At 37.3% G+C, this 20,017-nt stretch overlaps 1 protein-coding gene across 1 annotated transcript in view; it reads left to right on the top strand.

Moving 5' to 3' along the window:
• MUC19 (mucin 19, oligomeric) overlaps nt 1-19,678 on the top strand; it is a 105,004-nt gene extending 85,326 nt beyond the window's left edge. The window contains exons 93-124 of the mRNA XM_036299015.1: nt 13-57; nt 484-537; nt 2,078-2,131; nt 2,651-2,704; nt 2,849-2,893; nt 3,136-3,189; nt 3,326-3,379; nt 3,879-3,932; nt 4,337-4,381; nt 4,653-4,706; nt 4,916-4,969; nt 5,947-6,000; nt 6,128-6,181; nt 6,303-6,350; nt 7,073-7,126; nt 7,645-7,692; nt 7,940-7,993; nt 8,169-8,222; nt 8,550-8,603; nt 8,746-8,799; nt 9,053-9,106; nt 10,012-10,065; nt 11,322-11,375; nt 12,051-12,098; nt 13,848-13,877; nt 14,537-14,568; nt 14,657-14,819; nt 15,160-15,197; nt 16,590-16,700; nt 17,652-17,691; nt 18,328-18,436; nt 19,325-19,678. Coding sequence (XP_036154908.1) covers nt 13-57; nt 484-537; nt 2,078-2,131; nt 2,651-2,704; nt 2,849-2,893; nt 3,136-3,189; nt 3,326-3,379; nt 3,879-3,932; nt 4,337-4,381; nt 4,653-4,706; nt 4,916-4,969; nt 5,947-6,000; nt 6,128-6,181; nt 6,303-6,350; nt 7,073-7,126; nt 7,645-7,692; nt 7,940-7,993; nt 8,169-8,222; nt 8,550-8,603; nt 8,746-8,799; nt 9,053-9,106; nt 10,012-10,065; nt 11,322-11,375; nt 12,051-12,098; nt 13,848-13,877; nt 14,537-14,568; nt 14,657-14,819; nt 15,160-15,197; nt 16,590-16,700; nt 17,652-17,691; nt 18,328-18,436; nt 19,325-19,508 — 1,958 coding nt within the window. The 3' untranslated portion in view covers nt 19,509-19,678. The remainder of the gene's footprint in view (nt 1-12; nt 58-483; nt 538-2,077; nt 2,132-2,650; nt 2,705-2,848; nt 2,894-3,135; nt 3,190-3,325; nt 3,380-3,878; nt 3,933-4,336; nt 4,382-4,652; nt 4,707-4,915; nt 4,970-5,946; nt 6,001-6,127; nt 6,182-6,302; nt 6,351-7,072; nt 7,127-7,644; nt 7,693-7,939; nt 7,994-8,168; nt 8,223-8,549; nt 8,604-8,745; nt 8,800-9,052; nt 9,107-10,011; nt 10,066-11,321; nt 11,376-12,050; nt 12,099-13,847; nt 13,878-14,536; nt 14,569-14,656; nt 14,820-15,159; nt 15,198-16,589; nt 16,701-17,651; nt 17,692-18,327; nt 18,437-19,324) is intronic.
• Nucleotides 19,679-20,017: the final 339 nt, after the last annotated feature.

Here is a 20,017-nt window from a genome sequence, read left to right as displayed (position 1 = left end):
TTCTTCCTTTAGGCACCTCTGTCACACCTGGGAGTCCAGGGACTGGAAGTGGAACAGGTGAGGGTGACATAAGACCTCCTTTCTCTTTCACTAGGATCTTGGAAAAGGGAATTCCAGTAGCAACAATAATCCATAGGTGGGGCAAGGAAGGACATTGTGGAAAGATATGGACAGTTATGTTCCCTCTGAAACAGAGATCCTAAGAAAAGGTCTTCTGGTCATTCAAGGACACACAGCTGCTTCAGTCCTGAAGAGGGAGCTAATACTGTGTTGATGGCTTTATCTTTCTCATTTTTAAGTCCTACACAGGAATTCACTAGGAAAATCATTATATCTGGGGGTTCCCACACATATAGGTTAAAAAGAAGAAATCTCCACTTTTAAACCCAATATCATTATGTCTCCACGGATAAAATATCAACATAATTCTTCTCTCATATCACAAATCCTCATTCCTCACCCTTCACCATTTACTTCCTTCAGAGGCTACAACATCAACAGAAGGCAGTGGCGCATCAGGAACTGGATTCAGAACTGGTGAGGAAGAGTTTCTGCAGTTGGGGTTTACCATTAATGATGGCTCTTCTTAGCCTGACTGCTGGGAGGGGTGCTTTCCTGCAGAGTGGTTCTCATTTGCTTCCAGTTCTTAGATTTACCATATTTTGGGAAACTCTCAATATTGCCTCGAGTCTTACAGGTGTAACTTTGTAAGGAAAGGCTGCTGGTGAAATCAGTATGAGAGATTTAACTTGTGATGGCACAGACATCACTAGGATGTCGGTGAGAGATGAGAAATATTATATATATGAGGAGATTGAAAAGCAATGTGAACTCTTAAACAGGCATATCCTATGCACACGGTTCTCGCTCAAAATGCCAATAATTGTATCAATATTTTTCTGGGACCTTGAAATATTTTCCTGTTTATCCTTGAATGGTAGGCACCACTGTGAGGATGAGACATGAATGTAGGAGAAAGGCCCCTCTTTAAACATATTTGACTGAATGGAATTTCTGGGACAGTTTCTCATGCTGAGAACATTACTGTTTTTATTGCTTTCTTACTGATGTTGGTCATATTAAAACCGGAGTCTCACCTCATCAGGAAGTAGAGACAGGGCCCTTTGCTATAACAAAGATACATATGGAGTCCCTGGAGGACGTCAGGAAATGGACAGGACACATGTTGAAGATCTCAAACCTTTTGTGTTGTGGGCATCACTGGAATAGCCCTTGGCACAACTGTTGCTCCTGGCACTTCCAACATAGGGGAGGCAATAGGGTGACATAGGATTTTCTAATGCCCTCTCACAGGTTAGTTGTCTGCACTGATTTTACTCATTGCAGGACTACCACCATGAATTTTCAGTGATCCTGAAATATTCTTTCATTACCTCTTTTCCACCCTATTTCCCCCAGTGGCCACAACATTCAAAGTGGCACAACTAGAATTTGAATAGACACAGGGGAGTGGTGCTAAGCTAACACGTACATTTCATGATAACCTGCTTAAAGCAATCTTCCAAACATTTTCTACACTATTTATATATGTTATGTTGTGAAAGTTCAGGTTTTTAAAAGATAAGCTAGACATTTCATTGCCTTCTTATTGCCTGAGCGTACAAGGGCCTTCAGTAGACAACCATGAGTCTAAACAATGACAAATAAATAGAGAGTACAGAGAGAGATATTTCTCTCTTCCAGCTATAAAAAGAGACATGATTGTTGAGAACTCAGCAAAATGGTTATAGAAAAAAAATGTTACGTGGGCCACGTAAGGATGAATTCTTAACACTAAAAGTCACAGGGTTATAGTTTGGTATTACATGAAGATGTAGATTTTTATTTAAATCATGCAGTGAAAAAACAACTGAGCTAGGATCACCACTATTTTCTTCTTGTAAGTAATACTGATAAAGTCTCTGGAAAACCTCTGAAGGTGGCAGACATGTGACAGGCAAATCTGAAAATACAGTAAAACTTGACATTGGCAGCTTGTATGATCTATTCTGACAATAGCCAAGTGTGTTCTTTCCCACCACCTAGTCTTACTTCTTCGTATTCTTTTTTCTATCAGAGGCCACTACTTCCATGGGAGGAAGTGGGACTACCCAAGCAGGACTTGTCACAGGTGAGTTTTACTTTAAACTGAATATCTGAGGTTCTTAACCAACTCCCTGTTTGTGTGTTACACATGAGTGGGAAGATGGACGAAGGAAATGGGCCTGTAGTTCCTTGGGGAACACAGCATGCCAGAGTCACAAACTTAGATAAGCCTGAAAACCGTATTCTCATATTTCCCATCTAGATTGCAAGGCCCAGGCCTACAGAGCTAGTTCTTTGATTGGCAGGTATGAGGCCCCCATGTGGCCCTGCTCCTGCCTATCAAGGCCCCAACCTTTATATATTGTTGGACATTTTCTTATAGCCTTTTCTAACATCTGTCACTTTGACTTTTCATGTTTGTTGATCACTGTTGGTCTCCAGCTGCTAGAATGTAAGCCACATTAGGGGAGGGATCTTTGATTATTCTGCTCACTGATATATCCAAACGCCTAAAACATTATTACATAGAAAAGATGCTTAATCAATATTTGTGGAATCTTGAAATGTGTATTGATTTTGAAGCTCACACTACTTGCTTTAATAGGTACCACAACACTTTCACCTGGAGCCAGCAGCAGTTCACAGAAAACTAAGCCAGGTAGGGTCACTAAGAAAATTCACCATTTGAGAGTATTAGAGTCACACATTTCTGCTTTAAACCTTGCAGTGTTAAAAAGCCTTCAGGTAATTGATTACGAACTTTTACAAAGATGAAGCATCATCTGCCTTTTTCTTCCTTTAGGCACCTCTGTCACACCAGGGAGTCCAGGGAGTGGAAGTGAAACAGGTGAGGGTGACATAAGACCTCCTTTCTCTTTCCCTGGCATCAATAAAAAATGGAACTCCAGTAGCAACAATGATCCATAGGTGGGGCAGGGAAGGACATTGTGGAAAGTTGTGGACAGCTAAGCTCCCTCTGAAACAGAGAAGCTAAGGATAGGTCTTCTGGTCATTCAAGGACACACAGCTGCTTCAGTCCTGAAGAGGGAGCTAATGCTCTGTTGATGCCTTTATCTTTGTCATCTTTAGGTGCTCCACAGGAATTCCCCAGGACAACCATTATACCTGGGAGTTCCCACACAGGTAGGTTAACAAGAAGAAATCTCCATATTTAAAACCATAATATAGGTATTAGGTCAGCTCTGATAAAATATCAAATAATACTTTTCCTAATATCCCAATTCCTCCATTTTCACTCTTCACCATTTTCTTTCATCAGAGGCCACAACGTTAACAGAAAGCAGTGGCACTTCTGGAACTGGATTCAGAGGTGGTGAGTAAGAGCTCCTGCAGCTGGGAGTTTAATATTGACTAGGACTATTGTTAAGCTGGCCTGCTGGGAGGTGAGCTTTCCTGCAGAGTGGTTCACACATGCTGCCAGTTCTTAGATGTAACATTTTGGAAAAGTTCTCAACACTGGCTTCTAGTCGTTCCAGTTGTAACATTCTAAAGAGGGGCTGGTGGTAGAATCAATAGGAGAGGTTTATCCTGTGATGGCATACCCCTCACTAAGATGTTAGGAGAAGCGGAGAAATATTATGTCTCTGGGAAGAAGCCAAAACAATGAGAACTCTTAAACAGGCCTATTGAGGGAAATTCTCTAGGCCAACTATTATACCTCGGAGTTCCCACACAGGTAGGATAAGGAGAAGAAATCTTCATATTTAACCCCATACTGTAGTTAGTATTCTCGTTCTGATCTAATTTGTCAGTAATTTTTTCCTTAATATCCCAAATCCTCTGACCTCTCCATTCATCATTTCTTTCTTCAGCTTCCACAACACCAGCAGAAGGTAGTGGCACTCCTGGAACAGGATCCAGACCAGGTGAGAATGAGTACCTCTCAGTTGGGGTTTACCATTCATTAGGACTCTCCACAAGCTCCCATTTTGGAGGTGTTCTTTCCTGCAGAGTTGTTTGTATTTACTCAGTATTTTCTTTGATTTAACATAGTAGCAATAAACTGTCAATGCCTGCTCATGCCTCACAGCTGTAACTTCCTTAGGAATGGCTATTGGTGAAATCCCTGTAAGAGGTTTCCTCTTTGATGGCATATACATCACTGAGATGATAGCAGACCCAAGAAATATTCTATATGTGGGTAGAAGAGAAAGCAATGTGAACTCTTAAGCCTGTGCTACATATATATAGGTCCTCTTGCTCAAAAGTGTAATAAGGATAGTAGTTTTGGGCACATTCAAATATTTTTCTGCTTTTCCTCTCACATTAGGCGCCACTGCAGTGCCACCAGGCCAAGCAACTGGGAGTGTGACAGGTGAGCCTGGGAGAAACCCAGCTTTCTTCTTCATTTTAAGTGAATGGAATATCTGTAGAGGATGCCTTACATGGGAAATATTGCAGTTTTTACTACTTTCTTAATGATATGGATTATAGGAAAGTTATATGATTGTCAACTCATCAGGAAGTAGTGAAAGGGCCCTTTGATATAACAGATCCACTTAGATTTCTTCCAGAGGCAGGTCTTTAGGAGCTTATAGGAGTCACCAAGAGGCACCGTTGAAGATCTCAGAACTTTTGTTTTTCAGGCACCACTGGGCCAGCTGTTGGCACAACAGTTGCACCTGGCAGTTCCAACACAGGTGAGTCAACAAGGGGTGGGGAATCTTTCATGAGTCTGTCTTGATGAGATTCCTCTTCTATTGTTACCCTGTGTAGCAGAACTACTTTCCTTTCTGTGGTCCTCAAATAATTTTCAATGATGTCTATCCTCTTTTCCTCTATATTGGGGGCCAGGACTTTCGTAGAAAATTGTGGAATAACAAGAGGTTTTTTTCCCCCCTTCTCTTAGAAGCCACAACTTCCACAGGAGGCAGTAAGGCTACACAGGGAAGATTGCCAGGAGGTAAGCTTCTTAGTCCAAAGCCTAGGGCTATCTATCATCCTTTGTCTAATTGGCTTGCTGCAGTGAACAAATGAATAAGGAGTGTGAAGGGGGGACCTGCATTGTCTCTGAAGCCATATTGTGTGATATCAACCTGATAATTATTTTCTTTGGGAACTCCAAAACCTCAGATGTCTCAGCCAGTCTGTCCTCAGTGTTCTGGCTTAGAGATGTTCTTCTCCGCCGCCCGCCCCCCCTTGAAAAAAAATGATATAAATGTATATTTCCTGCTGAAACCGGTTTGGCTCAGTGGATAGAGCGTTGGCCTGTGGACTGAAAGGTCCCAGGTTCGATTCCGATCAAGGGCATGTACCTGGGTTGCCGGCATATCCCCAGTAGGAGATGTGCAGGAGGCAGCTGATCGATGTTTCTCTCTCATCGATGTTTCTAACTCTCTATCTCTCTCCCTTCCTCTCAGTAAAAAACCAATAAAATATATTTTTTAAAAAAGTATATTTCCTATATCTCACCCCCCTATTACTTCCAGTCCTCCTTACCCCAGTAGCTTGCCAATTTCTATCCACTCTCTCATTTACTTATACATAATATTTATAGTTTATTTTTTATCTCCCCATCTAGAGAGCTCCATAAAGGCAACTTGCTTATCAAAATGCTCTTAAGTTATATAAAAAAATATTCCTTATAAAGATTAAAACTGTACTTTATTTTCTCCCTTACACACCTCTGGCACACCAGGTGCATCTGTCCCTGAAAATGAAATAGGTAAATGGCATTTAAAAACCTGCTGTGACATTTAATTACCACATAGTGACAGGGAAACCTGGGAAATAAAATACTGTGAAGTTGCTCATTTTTTATTTTCTTCAGAGAAGAGTATCTTCAGGAAAGGTCTTACAGTGTTTTAGGGCCACATTGGTGCTGCCAAGATGAACTGTGGAGGAAATACTCTATTGTTCCATTTCCATTTTGCATTTTAGGTACCACTGAAGAGTTTTCTGGAACAACTGTTACATCTGGAGGTTTTAACACAGGTAGGTTAACAAGAAGGACATACCCCTTATTTAACCTCTCTTTTGGGGCTGCTATAATAAAATACTATTGCAATATCCCTTCCCAGTATTCCAAGTTACCAGACTGTATCATCTTACCTTGTTGCAGGTACCACTAGGGTAGCTTCTGGCACTCCACTTGAACCTGGGAGTTCAAACACAGGTGAGCCAGCAGCTGGAGAGAATTGCCCACCGTACTGTCATTGAGAAAATTATACCCTTAACTTTCGTCAGAATGCTAAATGCTCTTTAGCTCATGTTTGTCTACCTTTCCTCTCTCTTAGAAGCTACAACACTCCCTAGAGGCAGTGGAACTACAGGAAGCAATACAGGTGAGTTCACAGGCATCCTAAGCTCTCCACTTTTCAATGACATCATAGCTAATACTTTAGAGCACTAACTATTCGACATACACACGTCTCATTATTATTTCTTTTATCTCTCACTCCAAGCGATGAGGTAAGTACTATTCTTTTTACAGATGAAGACATCTGTGGCTCAGAGATATTAACCAACTTTCCCAAGGTCACACAGCAAATAAACAGCAGATTTCAACTCAGGCAGTCTGGCTCTAAAGGCCATCCTCCTAACCATGATACTATACTGCCATTATACAATATCACTAGATTTCCTTATTATATGTCTAAATTTTTCTAGAACATTAAAATTTCTAAAGCATCAATACATTACCCAAATAAAAATTCAACAGGCCATCAATCCTGCTTCATTTCTTTTCCTAGGAGAATCTAGTAGCCTGGTCACTGGCATTCAAATAGGTAAAGGAAAATACCTTTGTCTATTGAACATTGACCCCAGAGAAAGGAAGATTATCTTTGAGACTCCCCAATACCACCTCACATTCTACTCTCTGTCCAATAAATTTATATTCAGAATGCAGCATTAGAAAATGCATAAAATCACTCTGGAACAAGCTATTCTTGAAAGTGGTCTTTTTATGTAATAAAGAATTTTGTAATTTCCTAATTATATTGTAGAATATAATCTTCTTATGGGAATGAAATCACACAATGTTGTCATTCAATTTTGCTTTTAGGTTCTACTGAAGTGGCCCCTGGCAGTACCATCTCATCTGGAAGTTCCAACACAGGTGAATCAATGAGGAAACATGTACTATAATTTCTTTCTTGGGCTAGCTCTAAAGCAACATCACATGATACCTTTTTATTATAGGTTTCCACTAGCCCTCACTACTCCCTTTCACTCTCAGAAGCTACAGTTTCCATAGAAGGAAGCTTAACCAATGAAAGCAGAATTGGCAACTCTTGAGTTCTTGCTAATTCATAGTCTGCCTTTGCCTCTTCATGGGGATATTTGTTAGAGGAAACTTATACTTATGAAAACCATATTATTTCTTTTGGACAAACCTTATACTATAATTCTTAAAAGAGATGCCCAGAAAGGTTTCTCCTTGTGACATTCAAGCTATTACCCTCGTGTCAGATGGAGGACTTACATGTCCATATGGTTCTCTTTAGAGAAACAGATGATGGAAGTAACTCTGGAAGTTTAGGTCTATTGAATTTTGGATTTCAGATAGTATGAATTTCTTCATTGAGTATAATTAAGTACATTTACACAAATGTTGTTTCTATTTCTTGTTATTAGGAGCCACCACTGGCACATCTGAGAGGTCAAGTCCTGGAAGTAAAACAGGTAAACATGAGAAAGGCCCAGAAACCTTTGATAGTTAATCCTAGGGAAGCAATTTATCAAGACTGAACTATAAGCATATGTATTTATTGTGGCCCTGAATTAAAAAATGGAGAATGCACCTCATTTTGGCAGGATAACCCAAAGAAGGGTCTTCTGCTTTTGAGTTACAGTTTTATTGTTGGTTATGCTCTTCTCAGGATGGTCAATATATCACCATTTGCATTTCTTCTTTTTTCTTCTACTTTAGGAACCACTGGTGTGGTCTCTGGCACAACAGTTGCACCTGGAAGTTCCAACACAGGTAAATCAATAATCAAATAGGGAATATAAGGAGCTTCAGTGAGGAGGTACCCTTTCCGTCTCCGCCCCATCAACTCCTCCACCCAAATACACACATTCCATTCCATATCCTGGAGATGCCACCAAACTTTTCTCAGTTATGGGACTTACTCTTCTCCTTTCTTTCTTTCACTTAGGGGCCACAACTTCTTCAGAAAGTGGTGGAACCACTGAGGGTGAAATGAAAATAGGTAAGCACTAGAAATCAGATAATTATTTTTCTCTTCATCTTAAAGTAAATTACATTGGCTATAATAAACTTAGTGGAAATACTACTCTACCTAAATCTCTCTTCAAGCACAAATTCTCAGTATGTTAGTACTTTATCCCATGTAAATTGCCCTTTTCTTTGTATATCTGTAGTAAAATGGCATAATAGAAATTACGGCGTCACTTAAGGCAAGAAAGTGCTGATGTAATACTCTTAGTTCATTAAGAAACCCAAATTTGTTCAAAATTAAATCTACTTTTAAGCCAAAGGGAATTTACAAATTGATTCTCTCCTCTTGTGATTTCAGTTACCACTGAGGTCACTACTGGCACAACAACTGCACCTGGGAGTTCCAACGCAAGTGAGTGATGAAAAAGTTGAAGAGCCATATGATCTTTAGAGACCTGGTGTCTGCCATAGGAATTGTACATAACGTAATACTGTTACAGATTTTTTTTTTTAAATTTCTGTATCCCATGCCACTCTCTCCTATTTCTTCTCAGAGACTACAACTTCTACAGAAGTTGAAACTACCACTGGAGTTGGAATGGTAACTGGTAAGTGGTTTGCTCTTTCAGCCTTTTGGTACTCAATAATTTTCTGTTTGAGTTTGTGGTAGATGATAAATGAGTGAGAAGAAGGCTGAGATAGGGTTTTGTATTCTATTTGAAGAAACAATATGTCAGATCAATAACACTTGGACCTTGTTGTCAGACTTATTTTTTTCCGTACACCAGCCTTTTAGAAGTGAGTTTATGAAGCCAAAAATGATGTATTACTTTCAATCTTTTATTTATCTTGCCTTTGCAGGTACGACTACAGGGTCTGCTGGAGTTTCCAGGGGCCCAGAGAATTCCAGTCCTGGTTAGTAGATATGTTTAATTCATACTTCTTGGGCTTTTCTTACCTAGGTTGGCTCCCTGATTTTTCCTAGAGAACATCCTATACATGTAATTCTCTAGACACATTATTTTATTTTTTTACTTTATTCTTTTTTTTGGGGGGGGGGCGTTAAGGAATTCTACAACAATATTAGTAATAGTTATCAGTATCCAAGAAGGTAGTAGAGATCACTACAATAGATGTTAGTAAATTTGTAAATTAAGGCCTTGATTGAGATGCCTTATCCTTGATCACAAGTTTAGAAGCAATTAAATTTTTTTTAAAAAATTTGTTTGTTTCCTTCCATTGGAGAACAAGAGAGATAAGTCACTGGAAGAAAATCATGTGACTATAAGACAAACATTCCCTAATTTAGTAATTAGATTCTAGACCTAGAGAAATAAAATGTATGAGGAAATTAGGACTTTTACTTCCATATTTTTTTTGACATGCAAGCATTAGAAAGTGCATTGAACAATATGCGTGGCTTAATATTTGGTGCAAGAAAAATTGTTAAACTGCTCTCTATTACTTAAGAGAAACAGGAACACTTGTCAATATCACACTCTTCTTAGGGCAAGAAAACCTTTGTAAGGCTCATCCTTCCCTTTTATTAGAGGTACCACTGGGATAGCCTCTAGAATCTAATTACTAAATTAGAGGAGTAGAGATTAAAATTCAGCCCATGTCCCTATAACAAGGTGTAAATACATGAGGCCTCATCTGCCCAAAGGGATGTTTATTGTAATTCACAGAGGTACCCTATGGACGAGCTGCAGCATTGGCCCAGACTTTCATCTGATTTACTTTCTCTCTTGTTGTTGATCTTTGAAAAATAGTCATAAGACATGCATCTGAAATGAAATGTTCTTCATTTGCCTTTGTAGCTACTACTGTAGTATCAAGTGGAAGTACTGGTGGCCCAGAAAGTTCCAGTCCAGGTAATAGAAATGACTGACTGAAAAAAAGTTTACATGCTAAACATTCTTCTCCCTTAACACCCACGTGTTTCAGTTATCCAATATTTATCCCTTTGAATGAGTATCCAACTTGAACTTTAAAAGAAAAATTGTTCCAGGTGGACTTAAATAGGCAAGAAATACTTTATATAAGACTAGAGGCCTGATGTATGAAGATTCATGCAGAAATGGACCTTCCTTTCCTTGGCTGCCGGCACCTCTGGCCCAAGCCGCCTTTCTGCCTTCCCACGCTGTCCAGAGGCTTGGAGCAGTTGGGATGGTGCAGAAAGCCTGCATCCACTTGGGGCCTGTGTATGCAAATTAACCCACCATCTTTGTTGGGTTAATTTGCATACTCACTCCTGATTGGCTGGTGGGTGTTGCAGAGATATGGTCAATTTGAATCTTTCTCTTTTATTAGTGCAGATTATTGCAATAGGAGTCAAGACCACTGCAATAAGGGTGATATTTTGAACTCAACTCTGCTGAAACAAAAGTGCTGGGGTGAAATGGTGGAAAAGTACTGGAGGGCAGGCCATTAGAGGAGAGGTTGGTCTAAATGATTAGGCCATGGATGGTTGCTAATTGGTACTTACAGAATGAAAGTAGGCTCCTACCTTCCCACAGAGACAGGGAGATAAGGGTGCTATTATTCTTGATGTTTACGTGTCAAGGGGGTGGCTCTCAGGTCTTTGAAAAAGATTCCAGGATTTTAAAACTGGCCAGAGCTGAAGGAATATTTGCATCTCAGAGAAATAACTTATAATTGCAAGTTTTTTAAAAATAAAGGCTCCAAGAAAAGGGAGTTCAGGGACCTGTAGTCAGGAAGAAGCATGCCTGAAGTTTAATCAGGCTGAGGGAAATGTTAAGGCCATCTTAATAAACAGAGATGTTTTCTCATTTTCTCTCACTCTACTATAACTTCTGTCCCCCCAAAACTGTTACAGGATAACCAAGAAACCAAGTTATAGGAAATAAAACAGTGAAGTGTAGAAAAAGTTTTTGTCACTTAGAGAAGGAAATTCAAAAGTGAAATTTACCAGGATCATAGGAAAATGTTCATTTCTGTGAGCAAGGAGCTGCTGAGATAGAAACCTCTTATGGTTCAATTGCAGGAGCCTTAGTATATGCATGAGAACATGCCAAGTGCTTTGAGACTTTGTTCCATGTAGAGGTGTCTTGGGACATGCTCTTTTGAGACCAGAAAAAGCTCATTGCTCTTTTGCTGCTCATGTTAGGTACCTCCCAGGAAACATCTGAAACAACCATTGCTTCTGGAATTTCTACCACGGGTAAGCCAAATAATAGTAAATGAACTTTGCTTGGTGGCATCTCAGAAGACAGTATAGGTTACCAGAAGTTAAACTCTATCTTCTCCCGTCTACTGTATGCACCATGGTTGTCCCTCCCTTAGTGGTCACTGCTTCCACAAGAGTCAAGGAAACCTCTGGAACTGGAATGTAACCATATAAATGCTGGCAATACATACTCGTCGCTGAGCAGTGTGCCTGTGATTACATATAAGGAACTGAGTTTGGGGGAGAGGCGTGGTGGAAAAGGAAAAGGAGAGAGGCCAGGAAGTTATGCTGAATTTCCTTTTGGAATATGATTTCGAAGCTCAACTAGGTGTGTGTTTTTTTCTAGGACTTTTTTGGTTAGGCTTTCACCAGAACTCCTCTCCTGAAGACATAGTTATAAAGCTCTTAGTTTGAAATCTCTGAGTATGAGATTATGAAATATGCTATTCCTGTCAAATGGAATACTAACAAACCCCAAAGTGTCCTAGCCAGATTAAATGAAATGACCCAAATGTACTGGAATGAACTGTCTATTCTACACAAAGTTTTCCTTGAGCATGAATGTGTGTGATCATTTGTACACTCATATACTAGTACACAGAGGCTTGATGTGCATACATGTTATTCTGATAAATAAAATGACAATGCCACCCTCTTATTTCCCCTCAGAAACCACTGCAGGAGCAACAGGAGATCAAGAAAATGAAAATAAAGCAGGTCAGTATGGGAGAAATCCTAATTTCCTTATTATTTGGGGGAGATTATTATGGGCACCAAAACTATCTTTACAGTATATTTAATGCTAACCCATAAACATGTACAGCAATTATGGTCTCAGGGGTCTCAGGAGTGGAGAGTGTTAATACCTATCTATTAGTTGGTACTATTGAGTGAAGGGATCACAAAGGATCTGATTGAGTTTAATATTGGCTAAAGTGAGAAGGGAATTCTACCAAATGGCCCTTGAGAAGACAGAGACATGAAATAGCATGAGTGAATTCAGGAGTCAACCAGATATTAGTGATGACTGTGTGAAGTTCAGGGAAGAAATGGTATCGAAAAGGTAAGTAGAGGAAAGTTCATGAAGGACCTTATTTCCAAACTTAAACAAGACTTTAATCCAGTGGTTCTCAACCTTGGCTGCACATTAGAATCACCTGGGAATCTTTTTAAAATCCTGATTTCTGGGCCTCATTCGATGAGAACCACTGCTTTAATCCGTACACTAACTGGGATCTTTATTAGACTTTTATTAAGAGAATAATATGATCAGATAGGTGTTTTAGAGAAATTACCCTGATAACAAGGTGGAGATTAGGAGATTGTTCTTTATGTTTTTTTCTTATGAATATCTTCAATGAACTCTTGGAATTCTGGTTCAGGGAAGATTTTTTCTGCTGTATTTATGCCCCATAGATCATTACTCTCTCCTGCTGCTGGTTTCTGTTAACCTGCCAAACTTTTTTAGTTTGGGATTAGCCTCGCCTCCCTCAGTAAAGAGAGACATTTGATCTCCCAAACTCCCACATGTTTGATTTTCTTTCTGCTTTTCTGTACCTATTATTTGTTGGCATCTCTCTACCTAAACATGCAGAAATTTTAAGTTCCTCTCAAATATTCTCTTGCTTCTAGGCTAGACATTTTACCTGGTAGGTAGAATAAAAGTATTAATCTGATTATTAATTGTTTGAAAATAGAATTTTAATTTATCAGGCAATTGTTGAGTGGACTAAAATATGTGATGTGCAAAGCCTCAGAAAGAAACATACGACCAGTTTAAAATATTTGGTTAGGGTAGAGATAGAGCAAGACTGAAGTAGTTCAAGAAGACAAAAAGAAGATAAAAGTTTTTAAAGGATTAAATAAGTTGGTAATTACAAATACATTTCTCAGATATATGAATTATTCTTTTTCTGTTTTTTATTAAAAATATTTTTATTGATTTCAGAGAGGAATGGAGAGGGGGAGAGAGATAGAAACATCAATGATGAGAGAGAACCATTGATTAGCTGCCTCCTGCACACCCCCTACAGGGGATTGGTCCACAACTTGGGCATGTGCCCTTGACCAGAATCGAGCCTGCAATTCTTCAGTCTTCAGGCCAACGCTCTATCCACTGAGCCAAGCCGGCTAGGGCTTCTTTTTCTTTTTCATTATGTATTTTATTGTCGTATTCATCAGAATTGTCTCCCAAGAAAATTTTGAAGAGAAGTTTACCTTGATGGCATATCATTTCTCCTTTAGATTCTCATATGCCTGCCATTAAAATTGGAGATCCAAAGGGAATACTCTCTAATGGTGGAATTTCAAATGCCTTGAGGAGCAGAAAGGGAAAATAGATAGGAATGTGTCTGTTTGTACGGCTAGCAAGGTAGCCAATTACTTTCAGTAATAAGATAACTCTACTTACCCCGAAACTATTCTAAGGACTTTAGGGACTAATCTGAGCTGTCTGTTTTTACACAGGCTGTCCAGCACCACTTCCATCACCTCCAGGTAAGAATACATGCACTTGAAAAGCAATCATTCTGCATTGATGTTTAGATGAGAAACTGATATTAAAGGCAAAATAATACAATCTGTTTTGTGCACATTGAGTTTAAGGTTCTTACAGATTGGCCAGCATGCTATTTATTAGACTGAATGAGATCTGGGTCCCTCTCACACATGATGTCTGGACTGGAGCTAGATATTTGAGAGTTATCTACCTAACGTTACAGTGGACTCTGTGGAGAGAGAGGAGGTACCAGGGGAAAGACTAGAGAAAGAGCTGATAGAGGAATTTCAGAGTGTTGAATCTGAAAGAAGAATATTTTCAAGATGAGAGTTACAAGTGTTAGCTATTGCAGGGAGCTTAAAAATCTGAGAAGGCCCTTGAAACTGGTCATTATAAAGTCTAAATTTCCCCTAAGAGAAATTTAGAATTTTCATTTCCTGGGGTTTCTAAAAATAGGAAATATATGCTTTTTCAGGACAATTTGTTCAAAGTAGGTGGATATGATTTTTTCGACTTAAAGGCACCGTAATCCTCCATAATTCTGTGTCTCTGAAATCGTAGTGCTAATTACACTATTGGCCACCTGGTGGTTATCTACAAGTAACAGATGGTTATATTTTGCCAAATTTAATTAGCGTTTATCATTTCATGTTAACAGTTTGCCATGGTCCACTGGGAGAAGAGAAATCAGTAAGTACATAGTTCTTCTTCACTTTAATCCAAATTTGCTGTCATTCCTGTATTGGAGTAAAAGTCTAAACTTGGTTTGTTTCTGTAGCCTGGAGACACATGGACTGCTAATTGCCACAAATGCACCTGTACCAATGCTAATACGGTGGACTGTAAACCCAAGGAGTGCCCTTCTCCCCCCACATGCAAAACTGAAGAGAGGCTTGTAAAGTTCAAAGATAATGATACCTGCTGTGAAATTGGATACTGTGGTGTGTATTCATAAACCATTATTTGAATTGAATTGAATAGTTGTTTACTTACATATCCAAGAGATATTTATTGAGCTGCTAAATGATCATTACTATACAGGATAGGTGTGATAAATAAAACAGAATCAGTGGTTGCCCTCTTAAAATTTACTATCTTTGTAATGGGGAAACCCAGAATTAACAGCTATGAACATAATCAGTAGATTAAAGAGTTATGATGATGTTATGGGAAGAACATTATGATTGGTTGATAAATACTATCCCATTTACAATTTCTGTTTTATGAATAAAAATAATTATAATGTTTACTTTAGGATAAAATAATATATTTGTTTTTCAGAACCAAGAACATGTTTATTTAACGATACCAACTATGAGGTAAAGTCGTTTTTTACTTTATCTTATTTTTATCAATATAATTATGAACAAATGCAGCCTTTTTCAGCTTATGACATGAAAACTTCATAGTCAACTGTGGGGAGGAATTTTTTCCCCTATCTTCAATTTTCAAAAGGAATGTCAAATGTAACACTCAGCATGGCTCCCTTCAAGGGGAGAAAATATACTTGATCATTAACTACCTAGCATTAGAGCTTCTGAATAATATTTCCCATGGGGCTTGCCAGATGGAGAAGACACACTTTGTAACATTGTAATCAATGAACAGAGTTAAACTGTAGTTATAACCAGGAAGATCAGATGGCCAAACTGTCACAGATCAAATAAGAAAACCCCGAAGACTAGAACCCCATTATGTGAATATAGCAGTACAGGGGTGGGTTTTGACAACTGATTTGGCATTTTGGAAAGTAATTTAACATCTTAGAAAAAGTACCAGGAAGCCATAAAAACCAGATGATTCTCAAAATGACTTTAATACATTTTAACTGATGATAATAAATATTAAAAAATCTGAAATAAAGTATATGTGGTATGTTAGGAAATACATAGAAGCAAAGCCCATGAGAGTTTTAATTTGGTAATTTATTTATCACACTCAATTTTTTAGTTTCTTACTTTTTAGTTTCCAAAGGTGACCTGACTTGAGAATTTATGATAGTCTTTAAACATAAAATATGATGATGTTTAAAGAACAAAGAAAACATTTTACTTCTATGCATTTATATGCAAAACAATTGAAATAATAAAATTTTAGTCCACCAGAAAGTTTATTTTGTAGTTTTAGGCCTTGAAAGAAATGCAATTTTCCAAACTGGTGTTTGAATTTTGAACATAAATTAATTATAAAGCAATCTATTGAGCTTTAAAAGTATATGACCTGAACCTGTATACATTTGTTAACCAGTGTCATCCCAATAAATTCAATAAAAAGAAAATAGTATAGAAACACAAGCAAAGACAGAATATGTTACTTGTCATTTGTGATAAACCCATTTTATGCCCTTCCCCTCTATTTGGATTTGCGATTTGTTTCCCCTTAAACTTAGAGCATAAAAACCGGTCAATTGACTGCTACAAATAAAATAACCTTTCTTGAAAACACTTAAAAACTACAACAGAGTAACTGTATGCAGATCTTAATTTGAGAACCTTGACACATTCTGTGCTATCAATGATTCACTTTGATGGAAGTAGAAGGCTTTCAATCCACCTTTTCTTAAATATTAACCTAATGGCTGAACGTGCCTCTGGAAATTCACTAACCATCATGAATTTTGATTTTTTTTAATACAGGTTTTATTATCAACAGCAAAAAGAAATCAAGATGACTAATTACTTTGTTTTCTCCCCATTCCCACTCCCCCCCAGATTGGTGCTTTTTTTGATGACCCCAACAACCCATGCGTCTCCTACTTCTGCGATACAACTGGTTTCCGTGCAGTGGTCGAAAACTGCCCCAAGCAGACCTGGTGTGCAGAAGTAAGTCATCTTCTCAAGTAGTACAACAACAAGGTTCACTTCTCATGTTCAATACAAACACAACCTGTCTTCTTTCTCATTTGGAAAAATTTATATCTGGCCAATAGATCTCTTATAGACTTCATTTCAGATTTCTCATTCACCTTTTATTATCATGTGTATTTTTCATATCAAAGATATATTTACAGGCTCTCTAAAATTTAATCTAGTGCTATTCTAGAAGTTAGTTTCTGTGGAAAGCATATTGTAATTGTTAAGCAAACAAAAAAAATCTAGTTTGTTATCAAGGTTTATAGAGTCAGGTTAATAATTTTCTATAAAAATACAAAAATTTCATGTAACTCCATATGTCTACTGTTCAGAGTTTTCTTAGTGCCACAATCTTTATTTTTATGGTGCTCAAATGTGGTGAGGATTTTGAATTAATAAATACTTAAATGTAAGTTATTAAGAAAGGTTTAAGCTTATTTTTCTTTCTGAAGATATAATTGATAATATAGTTCAAAGCTTTATTTTAGAACTTTAATATTGGACTTCCACATTTATTGCATTTTTATCCTGAGACATTGATAAGTTTAAGAGAATAATAATGTGTGAGGTAAAAATTCCTGCCTGTGAGAAACTTACAGTGTCTGGTAGTAATATCACTGTTAAAGTATTTTTCAATTACAATAAGTAAGGGGTGTTTTGTTTTTTTATTCCTTTGCATTTTATTTTAAAGAAAATTTCATTTAAGTATTGTTTTTCCCTTTCAACCCACTGTTGCAAAAATTAGTGTAAATACTGTCTCATTTTTATTACTACTCTCTCCCATCCGTGCTCCCTGAAACTGAGCCTGAGGTGTTCATCTGTTCCATTTTCTCCCCTTGAAATAATATTTCAATAAGTTAAAAAATGTTATATTATTTATAGAAAATTTCAGTTTTTTTTCTTTTTCTCTCACCCATATAGGCAGACCGAGTCTATGATTCAAAAAAATGTTGCTATAAATGTAAGTAAAATTAAGCTCCACATGTAGAGGCAATACAAACTGTTGAAAAAAATTAGCTTCTTTAAACAAAATGGCAGATCATTAAAAGAAAGTCTCATGTGTTTTTAAAACAATAGGTATTCTAATCTATATGCATAAACTGACAATGGATATTTGCACATAATATACGATAGTTACTTATTCGTGTTGGTTGTAACAAAACTAGTTATGTTTACAAGGAAAAAATAATTTTTATGGAAAGAAATTTAGCTTGCTCTCATCTAACATCAGCAGGTTATGTTGTAAATTGACATATAAAATCATAAGAATGATCAGCAATGAGAAAATAAATAGATACCAAAAATAACCATGCCCCTCTGTCTTCCTTTCCCTCCCCCTTTTCTTTACTCCTTCCTTTCCCCCTTCTTCCTCTTCCTTCTTTCCTCTTCTCCTTCTCCTATGGTAGGAATAATAGCAATAACAATAAGATAACATTTATTGAGTATTAGACAGTCATTTCTGCTGGGTGCTGACAGATAATCTCGTCAGTAAAATTATGAAGTATTTATTATTATTCTCTAATTATGGTTAAGAAAGCTGAGACTTAGCAATTGTTAATGTTAAATCTTTCTGACTCTTGGATCCATTTTTTTTTAGGTAATACTAATTGCAGATCTTCACTTGTCAATGTGACTGTTAAGTACAATGGTTGCAAGAAAAGACTTGAGATGGCAAGATGTGTAGGGGAATGCAAACAGACCATCAAGTGAGTTTTTCTTGGAACATGTACTGTATGTTAATTTTGTAATATTGTTAAAAGGCATGAAACTTTTAAAACATTATATAGGAAAAAAATTTAAGATTTTTTATTGGTTGTTAGAGATAGAGGAGAGGGAGAGATAGAAACATTGATGTGAGAGTGAAACATTGATTGGCTACCTCCTGCATAACCCCTACCTGGGACTGAGCCCACAACCTGGGGGTATGTGCCCTGACCAGGAATTGAACTGACAACCTTTGGTGCATGGGATGACACCCAACCAACTGAGCCACACTGGCCTGGGCCATGGAAAACTTTTATATGCTAGCTAATGAGCAGAACCTTAATATTTAAAATATTAGAATATGAGAATCCTAATAAGTGATGAATCATTTTGAAGTAGCTTTCTCTATATATCAAATCTAATACATTTATGGCAAATGTATTTATTTTCATACAGTGATTACAGAGAGTACTTAAGCAATTACTCTTGCTAAAAGTGTATTTTTAAACTGTCACATGCATTTTAGATATAACAGTTTACATTTTTTCCTTTATATACACTTACACATGTAAATTAATTTATGAAAAATAATGATTGGGTGTTAAACTGCATATTTTAAAATCATTTTTATTTATTTTTTTGCACCATAATGCTCTAATTATGAGATTATAAATCTCTATTTTGAATTTATTTTCCTCTTTTTTTTTTATCTTACTACCACTTATCACTGATCTACATCAGAAACGTATAGGAATACAAGGTGTAGGGGAAAAAATAAATTGATTGGGAGGCTTGGTAAATCACTTAGATAATTAGAAGTTGAGCATTGATGTCAATTTATTTCCAAAGACATTCCAAAAATATTGATTACTGGATATTTTATTTTTTAGGTACAATTATGATATCTTTCAGTTGGAAAATTCCTGCCTTTGCTGCCGAGAAGAAAACTATGAGTTCAGAGACATCATTCTTGACTGTCCTGGTGGCAAAACCTTGTCTTACAGATACAGGCACATCACAGCATGTTCTTGCTCAGACAAGTGCCATCAATCTGCATCCTCAGCGAGCATGTAATGTTAACATTACCTTTCCAGTTGTAACAGGCGGGTATTTATTTTATAAGTGAACAAAAATCAGCACTCACTTGTGAGAATAATGAAACACTGTATCTCTATCCAAAAGTGAATTCTCATTATGAGGCATTTTGTTCTTTTGTTGACTGAATCTGGAAAAATAAATACAATTTTGCAAGCAATTCGTGAGTACATGTATTTATTTTATAGCAATAAGAATTCTTTTTTATTTTAATATGCTTTATTTCTCAAGATAAACAAGTTCTTTGGGGATCTTTAGTTGCAGTGCTTATCTGTGAATAGGTGGCTCTAGTCAAAGGAATTCTAAGGATAAACTGAGTCATCTCATGGCTGGTCAATAAGCTCATGTTCTACACTCCACCTGATGAGGCCATTATCCTGTTTTGTTCTTTCCCTTTGGTTAAACTTACTGAAAATGTAGTCTTTGTTCTCTTTCCTCACTTCTCTATGCTAGTTACATCACCTCTTTCATTCTACTACAACTCCCTC

The sequence above is a fragment of the Myotis myotis genome, unplaced genomic scaffold (genome assembly GCF_014108235.1).
Source record: "Myotis myotis isolate mMyoMyo1 unplaced genomic scaffold, mMyoMyo1.p scaffold_m19_p_3, whole genome shotgun sequence".
NCBI lineage: Eukaryota > Metazoa > Chordata > Mammalia > Chiroptera > Vespertilionidae > Myotis > Myotis myotis.
Note: the sequence above shows the minus strand (reverse complement) of the source record. Positions and strands in the feature narration are given on the sequence as shown.